We start from the raw sequence: 26,901 nt of genomic DNA, 5'->3' as shown, positions 1-26,901 counted from the left end.
TATAAGCCTGGTTCTTTATTAAATATCTGGGTTCATCTTGTTGCAGAAAGAGGTGTGATGATGCACATTGACACTGCAGGAGTTGTGTTGTGTTGTTGTACAGTTTGTGCTCAGTGCTGCAGCAGCTCTGTTGAAGTCAAACCTGCAAGGAACTGATGCTCAGAGGAAATGCTGCCACCCTGTGGTGTAAGTAATGTAAAGTCAAGTATTAATATAAAGTTATGAATGAAAACGCTGATTCACCCACTGCTGCTGAAAACGTCAACACATCAGAACAACACAAATATATACTTTCATGTGGTTTTATGTGAGAACAATTCAACGTTTGATTACAAATAAATCAGGGAACAAAATTCACAGCTTCTTTAATTGAGTTTATTAAAATCTGTTCATAATTGTTCATCAGCACAGTAGAAAAACAAGTGATTTAAAATCATAATTCAATAAAAATAAACTTTAACTCATCATTTTATTCTCTAGCAAAGAATCTACAAAGTTGCACTGAAATGGACGACAGCATCGAACCAGGAACTCGGTACAAAAGGAAATAGAAAGAAAATCTCAAATTTCAAAACTCAAACACATTCAAATAAAATTAATCTTAAGTCTAGCTCAAAATTACATATGAAAGTTATGATTTAAACAATTTTTTTTATTGATTTAATCACATTTTTTTCATTTAGATAAAAAAGGACAATTAAAAGTTTTACAGAGTGAAAATCAATGTTTAAAAAAACACTTTGACACAGTTGAATTCTGAGGAAGTTCGTTATTTCAAATAAATGTTTTTGTTCTGTTTGTTCACAGTGAAAAGTGAGAGTGAAGAATTAAAAGATTGATTTAATGTGACTGAGCTGCAGCAGACATGAGAAGATCGCCCTCTCCTGGTCGTACCTCAGTATCGCATGTTACTGCTGTGACAGATCATTCAAATCACGTTGAGGCCAAAGAATCAAACAGGATCAGAAACTTCTTACTTTCTAACCACAGATATAAACAAGCCGGATGAAGAGGATCTGAAAACAAGGATGTGAAACTGAGACTTCACAGAATAAAACCAAGAGGTTTCAAATCCAGAAGAGGACAAACATTTTAATCTTTAGATAAATGTTTGTTTTAATCTGGTTATCACTAATTCTTTCTGTTCCTCAAGCTTCACCACAGCAGCGTGTTGAGTTCATTTAAATGTGTTTTGGTTCTTTGTTCAAACTTCTCATTTTTAATTTCTACAACTTTTCAACTTCCTCTCGACCTTTCTGGGCGATTTCTATTTTCACATTTTATGTTTCTCACTCTGATAAAGTAAATATCCAATTTAAATGTTTAGATAACCTAATATATGAACTATGTATTGGGCATTTTGAAAAGTATTAATTTATTAGGCTCATGCCTGGAGAGTTGAAATTAAAATATTTTTCTCAGTATTTGACATAAGAGATAATTTATCCAGTGCAAAAGACAGATCAGACAGAAACCTTTAGATTCCTCTGAGCTTTGTTTTCATGTTGACTCTAAAATATTTTAAACGTTCTGTCACTTTGAATCAGCTCCAGTTTTAATTTCTTGGAGAACTGAAGAAAATATGAAATACTAATTGTTTTCTCAGCTTTTGAAACGTTATTTTAAAGTTCAGGTGCTGAATGGATCTTTGTCTGTAGCAGGAACATGAAGCTGTTACTGGCTAATTGAATGTTTGATGGCTCAGATGAATGTAAACAAACAGGAGAAACTAGTTTTTGTGCATAAAAAAATTATCTCCGTACCATATTTGTCGTGGTTGGACTTTACAAACGCTTGTTATTCTGCAGGTTAATGTGTAACACGTGTCTGGTGTCTTGTTAAACCAGTTTCAGGACTTTGTGCAACTTCAGCTTTCACTTCCAAATTTTCTTTTTGTGCATGCAAATAAAAACACACAAAGAAAAACCTTGTGTCGGTCCGTGTTGTTGTTCAGGTGGAGTGAAGGGACAGAGCCAGCTTGAGGCAGCCCAGCTCCTCCCCCCCGCTGCCCAGGACGCCCTGCACACGGTAGCTCCCATTGGTCAGCCAGTACGGCAGGTCCACGTCGGGCAGGGAGAAGTCGGACTTGGGGAGAGAGTACGAGCCCTGAGGAGACACGGGGGGTCGGGGAACATTGAGTTTGTGCTGATGGAGAATAATTCATACAGACTTTTCATCGTGAATATCAATGAAAGTGACATTTGGACCTTGAGCTTCAGATTATGAGTTTAGATCATTAAAAGGAGGAAGTTTTACTGAATAACAGTCGGCACAAAGTTCAGCTGAGGTTTAAGGGCTTGAGTTTTTTCAGGTGAACAGAACAAACCGAGCGAGTTCACAGATGATATCATTGTTTATCATCGTTTATCATCGTTTATCATCGTTTATCATTGTTTATCATCGTTTATCATTGTTCATGTTACAGTAGAAGACTCACGGCTTTGAAGGGGCAGCGGCAGGGGAGTCCGTACGTGTGCAGCGGCTCGGGACAGTCCTGACCCGGTGGGATCAGCTGGCTCAGAATATCACAGATGTCCGGGTAGTGACAGCTGCCGATCTCCTCCACACAGGGAATCTTCACCCAGAAGCCGGCCACCTCCTTCTCCATGGTCAGGGTCACCTGAGGACACCAGAGACTCAGTGAAACCTCTGGAGGTGGATTCAGGAGGTCAGACTCCCATCATGCCACCAAATATCATGTTAATCTGTTTATCCTCCTGACTAACAAACACAAACAGAGAGACAGAGGGAATGGACGGGGGGAAATGATCGATCAAATCAGAGTTTTGAGTGGTTGAGGGTGTTTCTATCTTTTATTCTTCCCATCAAATCGGTGTCAAAGGTCCCAGTAACAGAACCGTGCTCCTCACCAGCACCAGGGAGGTGGATCATATCAGCCCAGTTCATACATATATTATATTATATATTATATAAATGTATTGTCTCTTCACTCTGGTTGTGGGTTTATAACAGTTTAGGAACTAAATACATCCAGACCTCTCAGTTCATCTGGGGCGGTTCTGCTTTCCGTTGTGTCGGGGGGGGGGTGGGGGGGGGGGGGGGGGGTTTGGTCATGTGTGTGGAACCAGCTCCTCAGAACTGCAGATCTGTGAATCTCAGTTCTTTTAAATGCAGGCTGAAGAGTTTCTTTAACGGTTTGTTATTCCTTTTCTAGTTCTCCACCTCTTCAATCTAAATACTTGTTTTTGTCTTTGTTGCTTTTACATTTTCTCTCGCTGCCTCTTTTCTTGAATCTTTCTCACTGTAGAAATGTGTTGCAAAGATAAACACAGAGTTGATACATAAACAGTGAAGGAAACAATGAGACAGCTGTAAAGTGTGGAAATGTTCTGTGGGGGGGGGGGTCACGTGAGAAGAAGATTTGACACAGTTCACTAGAGAACTGATAAGATTTCACACAGCAGGTCCTCATGATCGGGGGGGGGGGGGGAACTCACTCAGATCTATGTCAACAGCAGGAAATCTATTTCACACCAGTTTCAGTCTTTACGTCATTGAAACAGGAACTTACTTTGAATATTTTCAGAACAAGCTGTTCTAGTTCATATGGTTTTGTTGACTTCATAAAGTTCTTATTTGTTTAAACTCACTGAAGTCTGATAAATGTCCTCGTTAAGAGACCTTATCTCCAAACTTTTTCTAGTTTGAGCCTTTTGTCTTCATCGTGAATCATTGTTAAACCTCAAAAGCAAAATCCTTTCTTGCCATTTCCCTGTTTAACTTCACGGCTGCATGTGCTCGTGCTGCTCTGATCACAGATCAGCTCTCAGCCGCAGGTTCACACACGCCTGGTTCAGCTCAGAGGACAGAAGACAAACGTCTCCACAAACAAAGACGGTTGAGACGTTGCACAACCGTCTGTAACCTGAGTAAAGATGCGTTTATGGGTCTTTGGCAAAAACAGACTCGTGGACTCAACTATCACTTCACAAGACTTGTGTACTTTAACAAAGATAAGTGCTGGGACCTGTGGAGTAGGTCACATTATTAGGGACAGGGTCAGTGAACTCACAGACAGAGGGGTGGCCAGCTCCACGGTGGTGGCTCCGGAGGCCGAGGCCGTCAGGTCTCCTGGGATGGTGATGGGGTCCGGGGACAGGGTCAGAGCGCTCAGCACCGCCGGAGCGTCGGGCTTCCCACAGTTCTTCCAGTCGAACCCCAGAATCTGTGCAGAGCAAAGAGAGCAGTCAACAGGATGGAGCACAGGTTGATGTAGTTATGTTTCCATGTGGGACGTGATTCCTGCTGAGGACTCTCACACGTCTCTGTTCTGTTCAAGGACATTTCAAGGTGAAAAAAAAACGAGATTAACTGAGTTCTGTCCGTTTGCACCAGATAACAAGTTGTGTGCAAACAAGATGAAAACAAGTCAGAGGATTCGTGAAGTTACTGCAGCTCAACGGATACTTATTATTATATATGTGAGAGAATATTAATGTGTTGTACTTTTGTGGAAGTACTTTTAATTAGCCGGTTGCTGCAGCAGAGCTACAGACATTAAACCTCAGTCTGTCAGTGCTTCATTTAATAAGAGAAGAAGAAGATTATGTTTTTAATGTGTCCCTGTGTTTAACTGATTCCAGAACAGTTCATGTGAAGTTTGAAATCTCTGTAATAGAAACTCACCTGAGCCTTAGTGACTCTTCTGCAGTTCACCTGATCCAGGACCAGAGTCAGAGACACCGCCAACATCAGCCACTTCTCCATCCCGGTCTGTGACGCTGACACCCGGTCAGTCCTCTGCTCACACACCCGGTCAGTCCTCTGGAGTGGAGGGTTTGAATCCTGCTGCAGTGCCTGCGAGCCTTTATAAAAACGTTAGGCGGAAGCCGAGGCTGCAGAGAGCTACTTCCGTGTTTACCGTGGTACCGGCCCCTGTCACATGACCAGCGAGACACGTGATTGGCTGACTGTCCTCTTCCCTTTTCAACGTAATTTATTCATTATATAAAACGTAAAAAAACGTAAAACAGAATAAGGAACTGAAACTTTATTGGCATGATGTGAATATTTTAAAAAAAGTAATAGGAAGTATAACTGGTGTATTTGTACTTGTAGAAAATAGTCCCACGTGTCTGTAAGAAGCATTTGCACATTGAAATATAAGAAAAGTAATTACAGCTAAAGACTAAATAACATTTATTATTGACAAATTACAAACAACTGAAATAATGATATATAAAATATACGTTGAATTGAAACGTTTAAAATACTGCATTTGCAGCTTATTCCTGGACAAATATCATTATTGTTATTATTATTATTCAGCATTTCACAAATAATGTAGTGTATTTAGAATATCCTGTAGTACCATGTTATGGCCTCTAGATGTCCATGTAGTGCAGTTTATAAACACACACACACACACACTTATATATTTATATATTTATAACATATATTTAATTCAAATGATGATGATTACGGCTCTATAACATAACAGCAATTATAATTATTGCCTTATAATAACACCGTGGCTATTGGTATCATACTTTAGGCTTATGAGGTCATCATTTAGATACATGAGGGGAAACTATTTACAATAAATTGTGATGAAGAATATTAGGTTATTTAAAATCTTCAATCTTGAAATGCACTTGAAGACAACAACATTTCAAGCCTCACATCTCCCTGCACACGAATGGTTCAGTCCGACGGTGCCTGCAGCAGAGAGGAGGGAGGAAGAGGAGGAAGAGGAGGATGTGGGTGGAGGAGGGGTCCAGGAGCCAGATGATGCTGATGACAGAGAGAGGAGGAGGGGGAGGAGGTTCCTGTTCGCCGGCAGCACCACCACCACCACCAGCAGCAGCAGCTCCATCCCCATCCCATGCGTCTGGAGGAAGAATTAAAACAATGGAGTCACATCCCAACATGTGCTAGTTCCAGTCTTTAAACATCGCAGCCCGGTTCCAGACGCAGCTGAAGATGCTTCCCTCCTCATCCTCAGCGCAGATGGAGGGATGCGAGGAGCAGAGAGACGCTCACATGCACACGGAGGTGAGGCAATTCAAAGAGACACAAAACGGGATAAAACATCAGAAAACAGCTTTAATGTCACAATATCCTTCCCCCCGCTGCGTGTGAATCTCTGTGAACGCGTGTGCACGGTGCGTTCGGGCGTTTCACCGCCGGATGGGACGTTTTCAGCGGATTCAGCTCCGGTGCGATTCGCCGGCCGGCTTCTCCTGGAGGTTATTGTAGACATCAAAGAGCCGGACCCCTCCCAAAAAATGTCCTCCTCTCGCGTTTAAACAGGAGAGAGAGAGATTTGTCCCCTGAGGTCAAGTCACAGCTGCGGTTTCACTGGGATCCACGAGGAAGAGTCAGGGTTTATTTAAATCCCCTTTTTAATGGAGAGAAATGTGCTGACAGGTTTATTCTGGCCTGTGATGTCTGACTTCATTTCTCCAGCTGTCAGTAAAAGCCTGGCCTCAGGTCTGAAATGATATTTAGCAGAAATTGTTGATGTTTTTATCTCTTTGCTGGTTCATTAATATTTCGCTTCACATCTGTGATTTCATCCAGGATTTAAACTGAATCACCGGCAGATAGAGGATACAGAAGGGAAGTGAACCCCCACCTCTTCCATTCGATGCCTTGCTCTATGAGTTTATTTATTATTATTATTTATTTAACCATGTCATTGTCACTGCCAGCATGCGTCCCTACAGTTATAAATCCACTAGAGAGCAGTGTAGAGTCGGTGGAGGAGGTTGTGATAACGTACCTCATAGGAAAGAAGCAAAAGCCGCCATGTTGTAAATTGTTGTCCCTTTGCTTCATGGGCGAAGTAACATCGTACAGTTTCCTACGAGCTCGGAAAGTCCTTTACGTCAACATTGGTTGTAAAGCGTACGTCCACTAGAGGGCAACGCCGAGTAGACAGTTTGTTAGCAGAGGTAAAGCGCTGCGTCATGTGGACGACAAATTCTGTGGTGGAGTTTCTTCCTCGTGTTCTATGATCGACCTGCTTGAACTATTAGCATCACAGCCCCCCCCCCCCCCCCCCCCCCCCCCCCCCCACACAATTTACTACAAAGATAAAAATCAGGCCGTCTAATCCGGTGCCTTGTTTCATCTGATGAGTTGAGAAGGAAATTGAACCCTCAACCTTCACGTGAGTCACCAGGAAATGCAATGGAAAGAATAATATATCAACACAAGCTTGAGAAACTGTGATGGGCAGTTTATCTACTTTCTGTTTATGGACCCGCAGATATATTTATTAATCAAGAATGTTGTAACTGATGAATCAATAATATGAACTTACATGAAAGACAGTTTATTTGGCTAATAGCTTGAGACAAAAGACTCATCTCTCTACATCCTGATATGATGGAGGTTAGCTTCACTCCCCAAGGGGATAAATAATTTAAATAATGTGGCTGCTCCGACATCTTTGAAACCCCCTGCAGGTGTAAAAAGGAAAATCTATCAAAGCTAACAAAGCTAACGAGCTAGCCTCATCTTGAAGCTGACAGGAGCAGCACAGCTCACTTGCATGTTGTTTGCTTTTTTCCAACCAGCTGACGTTTGTGCATGGAAATGCAAACCACATTTTATTATGAATATTTTATTGTATTAAACTCTGCTTTGCTGTTGCATCACTGCACAGCAACAAAGCAAAGGACAAAAGCTACTTTCCAGCTGCTCCACCATTAAAGTGCAGCGGATGACACAGCGACTTTACCGATCTGACATTAAATGTGAATATTTTAAAGGAATCTGCGGTCGTGTGTCCCCGTGCTCGCTGAGCAGCACAGGGAATTGAACCGCTCACCCTGGCAGCCTCACTGCCTTGCTGTGTGCCAGTGAACCCGCCGCCCTCGCTGTGTTCCTGTGGGAAATGTGAGCTGACAGTGTGTGAGGCTGCAGGTAGAGAAAGTGGGACAAGAGCTTCCTGCTGCCGGAGCAGAGCTGGATGATAATCGTCCTTTTTGTCCTTTGTGACGAATCCAAGCAGAGAAATGAAAATATTAATACATGTTGTCGTTATGACTCATATTCAACCTTTAATGTCACCTTTAAAACATCGTCATTAATCCAACTTTAATCAGACTGGTGTTGTGTGGTTGGTTAAATGTAGTAGTTTAGTCTATTAGTAGTAATAGCGCCTATAGTATATTCATATTTATATATTTTTATATATTTATCTTGCTCATAGTTCTTATATCATACAATACCTGTTAATACTGTACTATTCCATATATATTTCTTACTTTACATATCTATTTATTTACATTCCACTTTAAATACGCACAATACTCTGCACTTTACTGCCCTTCTTTTTACACTTCTGGTTAGATGCTAAACTGCTTTTCGTTGTATAAGTACTTGTACTGTGCAATGACCATAAAGTTGAATCTAATCTAATCTAATGTAGCACCCACATTAATATGCTAACTGTGAGCTAACATTATCCAGCAAAAGTACAAATAGTAGCTGGGGGTGGTAATATTCCACCGCAAAACTTGATTTCTTCATTGCATCGCTCCAGAGCAGCTAAAATAACTTAGAGATATTGATTGTATACTATAAAATGATCATACTTGTAGTCAGTTGTGTCTTCTGTACGTTGTTTGAGCAGTTTTCCATGTGTGTTAACATTTGTTGTGTGTTTTAGTAACACAGAAGGTCACTGAATGCTGTATGAGTTCCATTTACCATTTTAAATGCAGTGCATGCAGAGGTCAGTGGAGTTGCAGTCTTGCATATGGTCCGTTAATGAGTCCGGTGAAGAAGCCAGATCTCAGGTCCGGTCTGAAATCAGATCATCTTCTCGTTTCATATTTACATGAGATTAGACGAGAGAGGAAAACTCTGTTGGAGGGATTCTCTGGAACCAGAGTTATTCTCTCGTTACTTTTCTCCCTGAGTCATATTTAGTGAGTAGAAAAGCTCAATTTCCATTTTTATAATCCCCAATCTTCCTTTGACTGTAACTACATCCTGTGTTGATACTTGAAGGAGTTCACTGATGGAGTAAAAAATAAGTGTTGATGGTGGGTTTGCCCTCGTTATCCTCAGAGACAGCTGCTGCCAAGTTTCATTCCTCTAACATCCAAACCAGGACCAGTGTTACCAGATGTATGATAATTAAATAATAATTATGACGTTTTTCCAGCCAATCATGCTCCATATGATGAACGTGACATTTACCACTTTTCTGAGCAGCATCTCAACTGTCGGTATTAAACGTCTAATCCCTGCTTTCTTTGCGTACAATAATTTTAAGCTTCTTATATGAACATTTCCCATCAGGCAGCGCTGACCAGGCCTCATCTCCACAGCTGCTCATCCTTAATATAACACAACAGGCGACACTTCCCTGGGATGGATGTGAAAATGAGCAGTTACGAGCTGTTTTTGGAGCTTTTTGTAGATCAGCCGTCAAGTCAGCAGAAGCACAGAGGGTCCACTTGTTATCAGAAGTGAAGGGTTGTCTGTGTCATTAGGAGGAAGCGTCGTGAGGCAAGGGCAGGGAGAGGGGGATCAGACCAAATGTTTAAATGGAGGAGAGGGTGAACAGGAAATCTGTGGGTGCTGCACTTTGTCTAATCTCCTGAGATACTTTCTGATTCTCCGTCTTTCTGCTGTGAGGATTTCACAGAACAAAAAGAAAAGAGGATTTCCTCCTCAAAAGCTCCAGTGATGCGTTCACTGCCTGCATATAAATTAGAATACTTTGGTTCAGAATTACTCTCAGGTGAAATTTCCAATTCCCCTGAGTATCACTCAATATGAAGATAACCATGACTTCGTATAAAGATGGACGACGCGTTGCCAGGTTCTTTTGTTCTGCAAAAAATTAATTTAAAATATCCTGGATAAGGAAGCGGCCATCTTGGGATTCTGAGGCTCTGCAGCCCCTGTATCAAGGTCCCGCCTATTCACACTCGCTTGACCAATGGCAAGTCAGTCTCAGCTGTCAATCATGACGTCTCAGCCTGTTTAAAACAAAACTCATCAGAAACGTGAAGACTGAAAAACGTAAATGACCGAAACACTAAAAATGGTCGTTGTCCCATCTGCTGACATGGAGGAGGCGGGATTTGTATAGATCATTAAAATAACAAAGTATTTTAATTGCCTAAATCTAACTAGAAGGTTGTTTAGTCTAATCAAAGAACATATGAAAGAAAGAATGACACAGAGACTTAAACGAGTGAAGAGTGATTAGTAGTAAAAAGCTACGGGAGTCGACCCTCAGCCTCCTGGATGAGTTTCCTGTGTTCATTCATCACCACTTTGGATTTAAATGTCGACTCATTCATTCAGGTTCTGTTTGTGTCTTTTTAAATGTGGTCCTTTGTGTTTTGTCCTCTGAACACTCGACTGTGTGTGATGTGTGCGACTCGATGTGTGTTTTGTGTAACTGAACTCCGCTGGTATCGATGACCTGTACATTCAGTCTGTTGTGGAACGTGATCCCGTGTGTTGACCCTGGTGTCTCCTCCCGCAGTGCCACAGACTGACGGAGGAGCGGGACGAGGCCGAGAGACAACTCAAACACATCAAGAGAGGTGAGTCCAGCGTCCTCCATCACCACAGACTCCTCCATCACCACAGACTCCTCCATCACCACAGACACCGGCCATCGCTCAAACTCACACAACTTTATTTAAAATACGGCTCGGACAAAGATTTAACTTTGACTTTACACCAAGAACCAAGCAGGTTTTTATTTGTTGGTTCTTCGGTTTTTTCCACTTTGGTATCTTAACTTTTATACAGATATTCACGATCCTCAGAGGATGAACTTTGTTACTGGTCCATTTGAACTCGTCCAGTTATGTGTCTCAGCGTTTGGGAGAATATTTTTGTGTTGTAAAAAAAAATCCATAAAAGGTTAAATATGTTTAAATGAACCCTTGAACTGATCCAGGTTTCATGTTCCTCTAAGCCTCCTACACGCTGACAGCTGACACCTTCACTTCCTCCCCCGCACACCTTCACACCCTCCCTCCTCACATGTGTCATGACATCACCGACACCTCGTCCTCTGAGCAGGTGTGTTTGACATGGGGAGGGAGGGATGTCCTTGTCTCCATGGCCACTGCCAGGGTATTTAGCCGGCGGTAGAAGGTTGTTTGTTCTTTGACCTGTGATCGAGGTTCAGTGTCAGACACGAGGCTGAAGCTCCTGACTCCAGTCATGACGATTCTCGGAGGTAAGAGCGGCTTCACACCTTGTTAAACATGAAGTTTGAAAGTTTGTTGGAAGCGTCTTTAGATTAAGATCCTCCAGCTGTTTTCAGGTTAGGTAGAAAAGGCTCTTAGTTTCAGTTTTTGATCAAACTGTGTCTCGAACTCGTTCTTTTCTACGAGTTTATACAAAAATCTACATTTTAACATCTCAGAAGTCCTTTAAACCTCAGAAAATGCTCAGATAATATTGCCTGGACATGTTGTGTGGTTGATGTTTGTGAAGCAGCAGCAGGTTGTCGGGTCCGACTCGTTCAAACCAACAGGAAAATGTGGGGAACATCCAGGCGAGGGGCGGAGCCTGTAGAGCAGCAGGAGGCGGAGCCTGTAGAGCAGCAGGAGGAGGATATGACGTATGAACTCTGCTGTGAAAAGATCAGTGTTGTTCTTCATCCTGAGATATTTGTGTTCTTCCAGTTTCACGTCCGTCACGTGTTAGAAACCTCATCAACACGTCCTCTCTGGGAAGAATCAGCAGAAACTCTCATCCTCTTATATTCAGTCTCTCATTCATTCACTCATTTATTCATTCACTGCTTCTCCCCAGAGACGACAGCAGTCGCTCCTGTCATGTTATTCCCATTCATTATTTAAAACCTGCCTTCATGAATAATTCAGCAGCAAAAAACGGGGGAAGGACGAGTGTGCTCCTTCTCCAGGAGCTTCTACCTGCTCCTCCTCATGTGACGGACACATGTTATTAGATCTAATGAGCTGAGACTTCAGCCTCGTCTGAATCTCAAAGGTCAGACTGAGGGAAAACCTGACCTGACCCCAGATGATTGAAGGGTGAATAAACACTGAGGCTGAATTTAATCTGCAGTGTCTGGTTTATATGATCATTATATGAACGGTGTGAACCAGAGGGAATTAACCAGACATTTGGTGCAGAAGCTTCATGGTCGTGCACAAAGTATTTACAGGTTGGTTCAGAGCTTCAGACTCTTCAGTTCAGTCTGAACCTGAACATCAGGTGTGAAAGGTTCCTCAGAGCAGAAGAGGAGTTCTGGGTCTGGATCAAACTGAACCAGGGTTCTGTTGGTTCGCAGTGAAAACACTTTGTTGGATAGTTTGGACTTTTTGACCAATCACAGGAAGTAGAGACCGAATTAAACAATTGAAGAAGAAGAAGAAGATGAAGAAGAAGAAGAAGAAGAAGAAGAAGAAGAAGAAGAAGAAGCAGCTGCAGTCTTCATCTGCGACGATATAATGTTTGAACCACGAGGACGTTCAGTCTCTGTGGAGAGTAGTGTGGAGTACTATGGAGTACTGTAGTACTGTAGTACTGTGGAGTACTGTAGTACTGTGGAGTACTGCCCCTGAAGGTGCTGATGCTGCTAATAATACCATCATGATGTTACCATGACAACCAAATGAAACCCCCCAACTGACAACAAGCCCACGTCAGACGCCGTCTACAAACCAATCAGAGTCAAGTATAAGTAGACTCCGCCCACGTAGGTGATGACAACAGGACGTACATGTCAGACAGAATTCTTTAGTCCTTAAATTAAAATATGAAACCAAAACTAACAGATCAAATGAAGCTATGGATCAAACACATGAAGCTTCAGACCATCAGGTGTGAAGCTGATGGTCTGAACTGATGAGCATCTTCTTAGAGGAGGGGGGGCAGAGCGTCTGATGTATCATCCTTAAGTGCAAAAGCCAAAAGGTTTCTTTGCCCTTTGCAAAGAAACCAGGAGAAACTGTAATTTATGATTCATGTTGAGCAAGAGCAGCAGAAAGAAGCCAAGCGCTCAGGAGCTCAGTGTCAGACACGCCTGTCGGGGGGGATTTTAGAAGAGGAGTTTAACATAAGAGACAGGCAGAGGTTATTTTTATTTGTATTTATAAATTCTTAGATGTGCAAAAAAGTGTATCCAGTGAAACCAAAGAATGGAATCAAATATTCAAATGACAAAAATATCCCCCAAACCATAACTATATACAAATGTGTGACAAAAAGTCAGAAGTAAGAATCCTGCTTGGTGAACCGGTGAACCAGTCACATGTTACATGTTACATGTTACATGTTACATGTCATCGAATGCTCCTGTAAGTGAACATGTAGCTGGGAGCTAACTGTGAAACCACTCAGCTTCATGAGGCTGCTCGCCTGCAGCGCTGTTAGCTTATCGTAGCCTAGTTCTTCAGTCTGCTGTGCTCGTGCCTGGATAAAAGCCCGTGGCTCCACTTCCCCTGTTCAGCTGTAGATTCTGTGATGACATGAAGAACCAACACACTGCTGAACAGTGAACCAGGACAGTGAGATCCAGGAATTATTTTAAATTGTCGTCAACATTTCGAGATAGGACGATATGTGACATTTTACCAATTTCCTAGAGAATAATTCATGAACCTTGATGGAAAATAACAATCTGACATATTTAGACGACAGATATCTTTGAGTGTTTGTAGTTTTCAGCCGCTTGATTGAATTTGTGAGTTGGGCCTCGTCCTAGTGAGTCGATAGTGTAGCTGACTAAACAAGGGAGATTGTTGGTTTTGTAGAACCCATCTCATGTACATATCCCATCAGGCTCTGCAGCAGCAGCTTAACAGGAGCATTTGAAGGCAGCATTAGCCTCCTATTGTCCACAGCTTAGCTCCGGGTTAGTGTTACAGCTTAGACACCACTGGTATTAACACTCGAGGATCCAAATCCTCTGCAGGCCGAGTTACACGTTCACCAGAATTCATCGTTTTACATTTTGACTCCTGAACGTCGTCACACACGGAGGTTTTAATCTGTAACGAACGTGTAGAGCAGCTTCAGGCTTTTAATGTCCCGTCTAACCTTAACCCTCTCTCTTAACCCTCCATGGTGAGATTTTAACGATCTCTCGGATGAACGTGATTACCGTTGACTAATCCTCCAAATCATCTGTTTAACAACGGGCACCGTCGCTCCAGAGGCTTTCACCAGCTCCGGCTCGGCAGGGAGAGACAAAAGGCGAGGCTCAGTTTCCAGCCTGTGTCACAGGTTTTAATGGCTGGTCGTTTATCTCATGAAGCCGTGAACTCGGAGGAGCAACTGACCCAGAACAGACGGAGGGCACTGCCTCCGAGCACATGTCTCTCTGAGAGGAAACAACTGACGGCTTAACGCTCTCACTTGTTATTAAACCTCACAATGAACTGATAGATAGATACATCTATTCATTTATAATCAATAATACAATTTTGTTTCATTGCAAATATTGGTTTTGTTCACAGGATAAACAAATGTGAATCCACTTTGATTTCACACAAAGTTGTCAAGAAGAGATGTCACTAAAAAATGACAGTTGGCCTCATGGTGGCGCTATATAAAAAAGACCAAACTCAGTGGGATTCATCTTCTGGAGAGCACGAACGTCCATTTAACGCTTCAGGTCAATTATTGGTCCTGTAGTTGTTGAGATATTTCAGTCTGGACGATTCTCCTGTTTTCCACCAGCTGCTGGTTTCTCCATTAAAACAGTAGAAGTTAGAAATAGAGTGATAAGTGTGAGCTGCATGTGGCGTCCGACCCGTAGAGCTGCAGCTGAACCGCGGTGCAGCCGAGCAGAGGACGATGGGCGTGAGGGTTGAAGCGAGAGAGAGAGAGAGACAGAGAGAGAGAGACAGAGAGAGAGAGGGTGTAAACGAGTCTCTGCCAGGCAGGGAGGGAATCACACCACCATTCAGAGGCATTAAACACTGAGGGTTTAAAAATAGATCCAGAACCCTTCCCTGTCCTCCTCCTCTTTACATCATCCCTCTCTTTTCTGATCAGTGTTTCCTCGACTGAAACCCAGACCCTCTCTGACTCTGGGCACAGAGATGAATCTCATCTGGGCTTTAAAAGGTCACCTGCTTCTACGTCTGATGCAGTTAATGAAAACCAGACTATTATTGTTTTTGCAGTTAAAAGAGGATTTTGCTCAGATCTCCAATATCTGCCTCTGAAGTGGAATAAATGCTGCTTTTTAAAATATCTTTTATATCCTGTTTTGCTTCAAATCATCTTCAAATAAGACTTTGAACATCTTAGTACAGAAAGTAGTAGTAGTAACAACCAGTCAATCATACAGTACAGTCATATTATTTAGTTAACAGTTAAAAAAACACACATTTTCTTGAAATCTTGAGATTGATCTTACAGAAAAATTAGTTTCTACATTTTAAGCCTTTTTTTTGTGTCTCACATGGTTCACCTGGTTGTTTAAATGAAATAATTCATTCAAATCAGGGTTATTTGTACTATTAATCATTGATAAAGCTTTACATGAAGTTTATGATGGAGAAATCAGATCAATATACGAACAGGAGGCTGCTGATGTTGCTCTGTAAAGTCCTGATGAGAGTGTGTTCTTTAAAAGCATTGCTCCCTAATGCATCTACACAGAGTGGATAGTGTGTGTGTGTGTTTGTGTGCGTGTGTGTGTGTAGGACTCATTGTGTTGCGTTCAGGCATCAGACAGTGAAGCATTAGTCATGTAGCCTGAAAGAAGAAAACCCTTCACCTCCAGCATGATAATCTAGAATCAGGGTTAATGCACCTGAAGGCCTCACTGACACAGAAACTGGTTTTGGTCTCTGCTTCATACATTTTATATTTGAGATCATCTTCTGTTAAAAATACCGTATTTTATCTACTGAGAAGACATCAACTCAGAGTTGATATCTGCTTCCCTAACAGCCATTTATATAAATGTCTTTATATAAACCGAGGTATAGATGAATATATAAAACAGTATTTTACCCCCGTCCACCAACCTTCAGCTGCACTTTCACTGCTGTGGCCTCAGATTATATAGACACCTGCTCACCGGCAGCTGGAGAGTCTCTGTGTCAGTGGTTGAGGGCAGAAAGAACACGAACACCTCTCCTCCTCCTGCCCTCAGCCGTGTGAGTGATAATCACATCTGTGGGCTTGTCCATCGACCAGGAACTCTCTGTTAATGGATCAGGGACGTGAGAGCGGTGGCTTCCTGCTGATGAAACACGATCCAGCCACCGCAGCCTGAAGGAGTCCAGGACTGATGGTGTCCGATGGTGGAAGGTCAAGGTCCTGAGGATGTGATACATCAGGAGCACTTGTAGGGAATTTCTTTACATGTGGCATTAACATTCACTTGGACTTGGTTATCTTAAGAACGCCCAGAGACAACCTTTTAAACGTGGCACGATTCTCCTGTTATAGACTCACAGACACACTGATATGATTTTGGGGGGTCAAAGGTCATGGTGGCCTCTCGAATTTGCCGAACATGAATATCTCATACTGCTGCAGGTCGGTAACTGTATATTTATTTTGTGCATCCAGAAAAGAGCAGTGGGTAAATCTACAGAATTAAAACTTGGATTATTTTTTATTTGAAAGGGATTTAAATAATTAGAATTAAATGTCCCGTCATCTGACAGATGTGATTTAAAATTCATCCTAAGAAGAAGGCGGGAGCTGAATGAGGGGAAGGAAAGTGGATCTTTGTTTTGACAGAGCTATTTCATCACGTTGAGTTTCTCTCTGCTCAGTCTGGATTCTCCCAAAGTCGCCAAATCTGGGTCATTTTAAAATAACTGCACACTCGCTGAGCTCTGGTGACACGTTCGACAGCCGAGGGCGACAAAACGCCTCCGGACGATGTTTTTATTTGAGCTTTTCTGGGATCTGTGGAGGTTTCACACTGACACACACACACAAACACACACACACACACACACACACACACACACTAAATTACTTAATTTCTCTTCCTGTCTCAGTGTCTCAGATGGTGATCGAGGAGGTGAGCGTCCTGCAGACTCAGCTGGAGATCGAGAAGTCGTGCCGGGAAAATGCAGAGGCAGTGGCTACAAAGGTCTCACACACACACACACACACACACAGACACACAGATGCATAATCAATGCTATGAGATTAGCATTATCAGGGTCCAGCTGGCAGGTGAATGGAGTGAACAGTCGAGTCAGGATGACTCTGCACAGAAGGGATTTGAATACATTATCTGTGTGTTATCGCCTCCACAGCAAAAACTGTGAGCTTACTTTAAACCTCAGCAGCATCCAGAGGCAGATCGACAGTAACATTAGTTATTTTCACAGTTATATGAATACAAATTTGGGTTAAAGACCCAAAAGACAATAATTCAAATACAAGGCCAGCAGCAGATTATGTTTTATTTATTTATTGTACAGTAAACACTAAAATCTGAAATGGAATGTACTTCCACTACTACGATGCTGGTTCCTAAAAGAGAATAAATGTATTATGTCTAAGTTTTTGTTAATTATTTGTAATTACTCTCTCATTGCCGTAAACCCCCTGTGAACTTTGACCTCCAGCTCAACTGTGAGAACAGGAAGTTCAAGTACCTGAGCCTGTCGTCCCGGACGTCTCTGGACGAGCTTCTTCCCAGCATCTCCGACTGCATCGCACTGGAGGCCGACGCAGACGCTGCAGACGCTGCAGACGCTGCAGACGCTGCAGACGCTGCAGACGCCAGCCCAGACACCTTCATACAGTATCAGCTACAGGTTAAAGGTACAACACGTAGAATTAGACTCAGATTAGTCTCACCTGTGTGTCCCACTGGACAGGAATCCAAAAGTCTGACTCCTCCATCAACTTAAATATGAATCATCTCATAAATAACAATGTGCTCTCCAGGTCTTCTTGCTCTAACATTTGTTTTCTACGATGAAGCCACGACACCAGCACCACAAAATCAATTTCAAAAATCATGTCAGTCTTTGTGATGGCATTTTGAACGTGTACCTAATCATTTGATATTTTACTGCAAACGCCCCTGACTTCTCGTGTGTCCTCTGTGTTGTGTCAGAGCTGAGGGACACGGTGACCGGCTTGTTGGAGGAGAAGAAGAATTTTGTTTGTCAGATTCACGACCAGCAGAAACGGATCGATGAGCTGACCAATCAGGTGAGGACGGACGCTCACCTGCATCATATGACACTGTCCTGTGCTGATTCTGGATCAGTGCTGAGACCATCTTACATTCAGATTGAAAGATAATTATGCTAAGAAATGTCTGTATTTGTAAAGTATATAATGATGAGTTTGTTTCCCTGTTTGCAGTCAGAGAGAAATCAGACGGAGATGAAGGAACTTCGTGAAACTGTCGATAAGCAAAGTAAAACCATCAAGAGATTTAACAGAGGTGAGAAAACACGAGATTCAAACCAACGTCTCAACACAGTTAGTCTGGATAGTGATATACACTCAGTGCACACACATGCTCACATGCTAATTATTGTTAGCATATAGCAGGTTTGTTACCATGCTGACATGCTGGATAGTTAACATGCATGTTAACATGCTAATACAAGCATTTACATTACATTAACATTTCATTTAGCTGACACTTTTATCCAAAGCGACTCACAATAAGTGAGAACCAGGACAACAAGAATCAAGAAAGAACAATTTCTTCAAAATAAAGCAAAACTACAAAGTGCTATAAGCATGAAGAAAGTAAGTTGGATATTAGTCGTCGCCCACTTGCTTAGATAATTAACTTTCTAATATATATCATGGACAAGTAAAGTGCTTTGTTCTTGCTAACATGCACATCAACATGCTAATATTAGCTTGAAACCTGTTAGTTGTATTGTAGTAGTAGCATTTACTATCCTTCTAATGTGTTTCCTGCTAATATGAACATTATACAAACCAGTGAAAATTGCCATTATGCTATACTAACACCTTTGATAGTACTTTCTAACATGCACATTCTTATATTAGCTGGATACAAGTTAGTTTTAAAGTTTTTGTTAACAAGTAAGTTGTCACGTTACCATAGTTTGTGCTAACATGCTAATAGCCTGTCAGACTTAGATACAGGTTGAATAAAAAAGATAAATGTATGTTTATGATTCAAATGAGGAATCAGTAGTTGTCTGTGTTCAGCCTCATTGTCTTCTTGTCTCTCCAGTCTCCACGATGGCCACTCAGGAGTACGATGGGATGAAGGAGCAACTGGACCTGGAGCAGAACCTGAGGGTCAAAGCTGAGACCTACGCTCACGAGGTAACGAATCAGAAACAATCTAATAAACTGGTTTCTGGTTTTAATGAATCGACCTGAATCAGTTGTTCACTGACCTGAAACATGAAGAGCCTGTAGCTCTAAAACAGACTGTGATGGATGAACTGGGACAATGTGTTAAGATGTACAAGGTGAGAAGGATTCATCTTTCTTCGCCACCCTCCTCCTCCTCCTCCTCCTCTGTCTCCTGCAGATGCTGGTGAAGCAGAAGGAGGCCAACAGGCAGAGTATGCTGCTGCTGCAGAATGCTGAGCCCAGCATTCAGCTGCTCAAAGCTCTGGAGGACGTGGCAGCCATCACCAAAACCCTGGAGGACGAGCGTCTGCAGCATCAGCAGAAGGTAAAACCAGTAAAACTTCTGCTTCTTCAGTTTATTCACCGGAAAAACCAGTGACTGAAAGATAGTTCAAGTTATTGGGAAGTCAAACACTCACTTATGCTCTGTTTCTGGTCTTCACCACCTTCTGAGGGAAATATCAGTCACAAATTAACTGCACTTTTAAAAAAAGATATTTCTTAACTTCTCAGTGTTTTTTTCATTTTAGTCGTAGCGTCACATGTTGCGACATGAGGTTTACTGAGGATCACATATGATTCATTAAGGTCACAAAGGTTTCATGGGTCCTTCAAGACTAAACATTCAGACCCTGGTGCCTTTCTCCAGAAGGTTGAGATGCTCATGTTGGACATTTACCTGTGTTTTCCTTTTGTGTTTCCATGTTATGAATCATGAAATATGTCCCTGTGTGTGTGTGTAGGTGCAGAGTCTGGAGGCCCAGCTGGAGCAGAGCTCTGTGAAGGAGCAGCTGGAGGCGCTTCAGAGGCAGCTGGAGCTGCAGGAGGTGGAGAAGAAGGAGGTGGAGGGACGGCTGCAGCAGGTGGAGACAAAGAACGAGGAGCTGGAGAACAGAGGTGGAGACGCACACTAGTTGGCACATGGTGTAAACAGTGGGGCGGGGGGGTATCAGGGTTATTCAGGAGGGTGGAGGAGCTGGAGACCAGTGGGACTGAACTCACACACACACACACACACACATACATCAGATCTGCAATCAATAACATATGCACTGTTACCTTTACATGTCATTGGGGCAAATGAGGTTTGACCCAGTTTGAGCTTTGATTGAGCAACAACAAAATCTGACTGATACAACATTAAACTATAGAAATATCACAGATTCCACAGCTCCATCCTTATCTCTTAAAAAATCCACAGACTCTTAATACAAATTATTGTGAAGAATCAAAGATTTCCCCTACATTTTGGGGTAAATGTGTCCAAAATGATGCAGGAGAAATCCATGATATTTCCATCATCCCAGTGTTGTCATAAAACTTTTCGTTAGTCCTAAATAAAAATAAAATATTGACAGTTTTTTTTTTGCAGCTACTTTGCAGCAGTTTTACTCCAAAAGGAATTTCTGTGGTTGAAGCATAAATCCAACATTTGTCTTCTTGAAAATCCCTCACCAGTAAAATCTGAATAAATTTAAATTCATGAAATGATTAAGTTGACCAAAGCTTGAAGTGAGTTGAGCAGAGTGATGTCATCTCACATCAGTCTCTTTGTTGTTGTTTATTTCTTTGTCAACATGAACCGTTGACCATCTGCTGCAGGAAATCTGGAAAACAATTAACCTGAAAATGGGTCACGCACCGAAAACTGACTTCAAACTGAAACCGTTTTTAAACAATAGATGAATAAATAAATGGTGGTGAGCAGAGATGCTGTGTCGGGTAAGAGGCGTCACTCTGGAGTGACAATGTGGAGGTTTGAAGGATTTCTATCACCGTAGCTGCCACAGGAGAATTAGATCACAGCAGCACCTCTTCCATCTGCAGTACCAGCAGTACCAGCAGGACAAATAGTACTGGTTAAGTAGCTGTTAGTGGTATTAAAGTACTTTCATCTGTTCCCATCGTTTTCATCTCCACAGTCCACGAGCTCCAGGAGACCCAGAAAATCATCACCATGACGACCAGCACAGCACCCCCTCCCCCCGACCCGGGAGTGGCCCCCCCTCCCGCTCCTCCCCCACAGCCGCCTCCTCCCCCGCCTCCTCCCCCACCACCGCCTCCTCCACCTCCCCCGTCCAGATGCAATCCCCTCAGGTGAGGAAGGGGGCAACATCCCAAACCCGCATGTTACATATCAAACAACAATATTTCTGCTTTGTAATAATCATTGATAATCAGAGGAAAGTAAATAAAATGTTTGTCTCTCCTTCAGTTCTCTGATCGCCATCATGAGAAAGTCTTCAAAAGGCTCCAAAGCCTCCGTGAAGGCCGAGGAGCCTGAATGTGAGTTTGAGTCGTCTCACATTCATCATAAAATAATGATAATAAGTTTATATGTATAGAGCTATAGCACTGATCTCACACATAAACTAATTAATGTGCAAGTAGAACACAAAAAAGGATAAAAGATAGTGTCACGTATATGAAGAGTAAATATATATACTGGGGATTTTAAATGGATAAAAATGCAAAGTATATAAAAGTTGCTTCTGTGTCGTACTCTCCAGCTTCTGAGGGTTCGGACGACGTGAAGGTGAAGGCGGTGAACGAGATGATGGAGAGGATCAAACATGGAGTCGTCCTGCGGCCGGTCAAGAGCCAGGGCAGCAAGGTCAGGAGGACAGACACCATGTAAAACTGTTTATTCACTGCAGGGGCTTCCATTCATCTGTATTTAAATATTTAACTGTTTTCTGATCATGAATCACATTGTTATATTTTGGAAAGAATCTAAAACGTGTATCACAGTCACATAGTTTATAATTCTCAAGACCGATGTCAAATTCAGTTTGAATTATTATTATTATCATAAATCTTTTAGAATAAACCTTCATCTACCTTTTGTCCTCATTTATCTTTGACCCTGTGTCCTATAATAATCAGAATCAGAATCAGAAAGTATTTATTGCCAAGTAGGTTTACACCTACAAGGAATTTGCTCTGGTTATTGGTGCATACAATGAACATAGAAACATAAAAACACAATAAATACAACACATAAGAAAAGCCGTAAAAAGAAACAATATATATTTACTCACTATTTACTTCTTATTTACTCCCTTTTTCTATTATTTATACAAAGTAACATTTATTTAGACATAAACATATCTAAATAAAATATATATAATAGATAAAAGATATAAAAAGTGAAGTAAAAAGTGAAATGTAAAAAGTGAAATGCAAGACAGTGAACGATGTCAGATTGCAATATGCAATGTAATGCAGTATAATATAAAATAATGTAATGTGTTAATTTAACACATCCTTGAGGTGTAGGGGCGGAATAAAAGTCAGAGTCAGGTGGGGGTCCCCATAAGGGGTCAAAGGTCAGAGGTCATGTCACCCTGACACCAGAGAGAGAAAAAAAAAATCTAAATCAATCTTTTATTCCAAACAGAAACCAAGCAACGCAAAGTTCGTCCCTGCTTCATCCCCCAATGTGAGTGTGACTCCTCTTCCTGTAAACATGCTGACGTGTGTAAACATAATGAGGTCGTTTCAGAGTCTGACTTCACTCCGGCTGATTGCTCTCCTCTCTCTCCTCTCTCTCCTCTCTCTCCTCTCTCTCTCCTCTCTCTCCTCTCTCCTCTCTCTCCTCTCTCTCCTCTCTCTCCTCTCTCTCCTCTATGTTCGGCCTCGTGCAGCCGCAGAGAACAGCAGTAAAAGTGAGTTTATTGACGTTTGCATCAATCTTGTGATGTGATGCCACAGTCACTCCCCAGGGGGCCGCAACTCACTCACACATAAACACACTCACGCACACAAACACACACACACACAGATGAGACCCGTGAATTCTAATCAGTTGAGCACATGGCATTTTATCGTCCTTTCTGACCGGGACACTGTGTTCGCTCTTTGTTGTTCATCCCTAAAATGAAGCTTCAGTAAAGCTGCTCACAGACATAAACTGAAGTCTGGAAATGTTCCAGAGGGGCTGCATGTGAGAACGTTAATGTCCGAGTCAGTTTCCAGCCCCCTAGTGGAATGTCAGAGTCCATCTGAGGAAACAGCAGGAAAATATCTGGAAAATTCACGTAATGATGATTGTTTTTCTTCCTCCAGCCGCCTCCACCGTGTGAGGAGAAACCACAGGAGAGCGCCATGGAAGAGCTGAAAGGCATCCTGGTAAAATTATTTATATACGTACAACGTTTCAGAGCTCTTGGTACTTTTGTTATACAGCAAAAAAAATAAAGATCACGTTGCTCTTATGATATTTTGTATATAATTTCTGTTTTATTCACAAAAAGATTGTGGATTTAAGTGAGTTAAAAAAAAACAGTTAACATTAGACAGTGAAGTTGGTTTATATAATAATACTTAAAATATTGTTTTCTACCTGCAAATCAAAATTAGATACACACAGATACGAAAAGGAAAGTGATTAGATGTAATAGATTTTTTTATGAATCAGTGTCAGAGTCTGTGTTGAGCTTGTGTTTCTCTGCAGGAGACGGTGAAGAGGAGCCCGAGTCGAGGCTCTCAGGAGTCGGGCCCCTCCCCCCCGGGGAAGAAGGACAGCGAGCTGGAGGTCATCCTGAGACGCAGACGCAACAAGGCAGGCGAGGCCGGAGCTGCAGGTAAACACGTCTGAGGAGGAGACTCAGTTCTGTTTCACCTTCTGACCTCATGAAACCACCTCTGATTTACAGACTCATCTTAGAGTCAAGGCTCAAATAAAACATCTTAGTTCATAAATATTAACAAGTTAATTATCAGGTCGCTGTGTTGGTCAATGTTCACATGTGGTTTTTACTGAGGTCACAAGTTCGACTCCTGCTGTGACGGCACAGAGAAGTAGTAGCAGTAAAAACCTGTGTGTCCAGAAGGGGGCGCTCTGCACCACAGAGTGAACACTATATATTTATATGTATAATTAGATCAGAAACTGCTGCTGTGGATTTATCTGTTTTTCCACGATTGATTGACCTCGAGCAGAATAAACCACGTCACCACAGCTGCTTGATTAAAAGTGTGCAGAGATATTTCAACTGCACGTGTGACTCAGTCTATTCAAACAGATACTGAAGAAAATAAGTTAAATAAAATATATATTACTGATTGCAGTAATGTTGAATTTCCCTATTGGCAGTATTCATCAGGTCAGGAGTCAAGGTTCAAAGCAGCACGTGTGCATCTTTCTTTTCTTCTTCATGTGCAGACGACGGCCAGTTGAGCCACGTCTCCTCCTGCGACAGCCTGAACGGGAAGAGGACCAGCAGCGACTCCAGCAAAGATGTGGAGGGGCCGGGGGGGCTGAGCGCCTCCTCTGACCCGGCGGCAGCCAGGCTCAGCTCGGAGAGACGGGGGTCCGGGCCGGGGCCTATCGTGGCCCGGAGGAAGAGCTCTGACACGGGCAAGCAGGCCAGAGCGGGCTCCTGGCAGGAGAGGAGGTCCTGCAGCTCGCTGTCTGAGAGGGAGACGGCAGAGACTCCATTCAGCAACGGCTGCGTCAACAGGTCCAGCATCACTGTCCAAAGCTAATAATGCAGCTTATGATAACTTTATTTATCAACCAAGAAGCACTCAGTAGAGTTTGTACCACTGCAAAGACCCAACATTCCCTTGAATACACTAATGGTGCAGCACATCTCACCCTCATAGAGATTTTTGAAAAGGTCCATGAATTATTCTCTGAGAAATCTGGGACAATGTCCAATTCTTGGATCTGCACCTTTGTCTAGATCCTTAAAAATGTTATGGGTTCCTTTTGGGCGCATGGTTCATAAAGTTTAGTGGAAATATGTTGAGTAGTTTTTGCTTAATCCTGGTGACAAACAATCTAACGCACCTTGTGTTTACGCGTTTGACTGAATATTCAGTGTTAAAAACATGAAGAATATTAGTTTTCATAACGGTGTTTTTGTCTCTTCTCCACCAGCGCTGGGAAGGATGATCAGAATGTGCCGGAGACGTGCGTCCAGTCAAACGGAGTTGACCACGGAGAACCTGCTGCACACGCCTCCGTCTGCACCGGGCCGGTCAACGGCAGCGCCGACGCCGAGTGCTAGGGTGGAGGCCGAGGATCCCGGGTTTGGTTTCATATCTATCAGATTATTTGATGGATACGACCGATGTCGCTGATATTCACTCAGATCAGAAGATGATTGGTTCGATCACATCAAAACAAACTTACAGTTCTGGTTCATGTATTTCCTGAAGAGTTTTTTCACTGACACACGTTGAAGTTGAGTTAAAACATCGTCCATCCTCTGTAGAAACCTTCTCAAACACAAACCGTCCCTGGTAACACATGAGTCACCTTTTATTGTTTTCAGTCCAAACCAGTTTGAGCATTAAATATACGTGGAAGTTCATTCATTTAAAATTAAAAAAAACAATGCAAACGACAGTGAATATCTCCTATTTAAAAAAAATTCATATAAAGGCAATTGTTGCCACCGTAGACTTTAAATAAAGATGGAAGATTCCTCACACTGTACAAGTATAAAGCTAAGATATCAAAGCCGGTGCTGCCTGCTGGTGCTGGTGAGTCGGTGTGAGGTTTCTACAGTGAGATGGTGCTCTTGAGTTTTTATTAATCTACCGTACGTCAGTTATTTTAATTTGAAACAAACCCGTGGATCCTCGAGGACGAGTTGACTGAACGCTACGAGGGAAGCTGCTCTTGTTTTTGCACCGAGCCTCAGTTTTCTTCAAACACTTCGACTTGTACGACGACTGCAAAGCTTTAGGTTGATGTTTTTAATAGTTTTCTCTGTTCGATGCACAAAGGTCTTCACTGTGTCATCAGAAGGAATGCGCTGTGCCGGACTGTTAAAGATCCAGATTCACCTCCAGGGTACAAAATAGTCCAGAAATCCCTGCACATGGAAAAGAAGCACTTCCATGTTTTCTGCAGAGGATTTTTCTCACGTCCAGGTATCAGCAGGTCGACGATCAGTGTGTCTGAGGTTTGATGTGGAAATCAGACAAATGTGGAAAAAGTAATAATTCAGGTTTTGAAAGAAAAGAACGAGATGTTTCTCCAACAACAGAAAAGACAGGAGGTGGGTTTCCATCACGGGTCATGCAGATTCTTTATTTACGCTCTAAAAAAGGTGATGACTGAGATTGAAGCAGACGAATGGAAAAAACATCATAACATGAATCAGGTGGTTAAAACGTCCAATGAGAGAAGACATGAAAACTGATCTGTGACATTTCTCGAATTAATACAGAGAAATGTCTTATTTCAATGTTTCTCGAGTAAGTGACTTATCAGCCGAAGAAGAAACTCATCCAAAAACAAATATAACAAATATATATATGAACCAAAAAGATTCTCTCTTTGAGTTACGTGTGCCTTCTTTTCTTTTTCGGCGTCTTCGTGGACCGAGCAGCTGCAAGAAAAATAGTTTGGCCGCATTCCGTAAAAGCTTCGATGCATCTGACTGAATCACAAACAGCGCCATCTGCTGTTTATCTTAATAACTTCTCATATTGGTGTGTAGCATTCGTGGCTATAATCTGCAAATCACATTTTCTTTTGAAATGTGGATGCATTTGATGGAAACCCACCGAACATCACAACCAAATCACGGCTGACGGAGAAGTTCTCAGGGTCCATGGGACAAAATGTCACCAGACCCACATCAGGGGCCTTGACTGGAAACATCTGGGAGA

General features: G+C 42.3%; 2 protein-coding genes across 3 annotated transcripts; one reads left to right on the top strand and one right to left on the bottom strand.

Annotated features, from left to right (window-relative positions):
• Nucleotides 1–361: 361 nt before the first annotated feature.
• gm2a (ganglioside GM2 activator) lies at nucleotides 362–4,871 on the bottom strand. 2 transcript variants are annotated; one of them, XM_053428856.1, is made up of 5 exons: nucleotides 4,648–4,871; nucleotides 4,034–4,186; nucleotides 2,493–2,620; nucleotides 2,438–2,453; nucleotides 362–2,106 (listed from the first exon to the last, which is right to left on the bottom strand). In XM_053428856.1, the coding sequence occupies exons 1-5, from the start codon at nucleotides 4,726–4,728 to the stop codon at nucleotides 1,951–1,953; spliced, it is 534 nt and encodes a 177-aa protein (XP_053284831.1). In that variant the 5' UTR covers nucleotides 4,729–4,871; the 3' UTR covers nucleotides 362–1,950. The 2 variants fall into 2 exon arrangements, with proteins under 2 accessions (XP_053284831.1, XP_053284830.1); XM_053428855.1 differs by having other exon boundaries at nucleotides 2,438–2,620.
• Nucleotides 4,872–5,943: 1,072 nt separating this feature from the next.
• On the top strand, nucleotides 5,944–25,286 carry shtn3 (shootin 3). The gene is made up of 17 exons (XM_053428942.1): nucleotides 5,944–6,015; nucleotides 10,481–10,541; nucleotides 16,956–17,050; nucleotides 17,535–17,733; nucleotides 18,032–18,129; nucleotides 18,286–18,367; nucleotides 19,142–19,236; nucleotides 19,448–19,594; nucleotides 20,013–20,166; nucleotides 21,192–21,366; nucleotides 21,485–21,555; nucleotides 21,780–21,883; nucleotides 22,923–22,937; nucleotides 23,338–23,400; nucleotides 23,726–23,855; nucleotides 24,437–24,734; nucleotides 25,157–25,286. The coding sequence occupies exons 1-17, from the start codon at nucleotides 5,944–5,946 to the stop codon at nucleotides 25,284–25,286; spliced, it is 1,989 nt and encodes a 662-aa protein (XP_053284917.1).
• Nucleotides 25,287–26,901: the final 1,615 nt, after the last annotated feature.

Source organism: Pleuronectes platessa, chromosome 8, assembly GCF_947347685.1.
Source record: "Pleuronectes platessa chromosome 8, fPlePla1.1, whole genome shotgun sequence".
Lineage (NCBI taxonomy): Eukaryota > Metazoa > Chordata > Actinopteri > Pleuronectiformes > Pleuronectidae > Pleuronectes > Pleuronectes platessa.
This window is presented reverse-complemented; position numbering and strand designations above follow the sequence as displayed.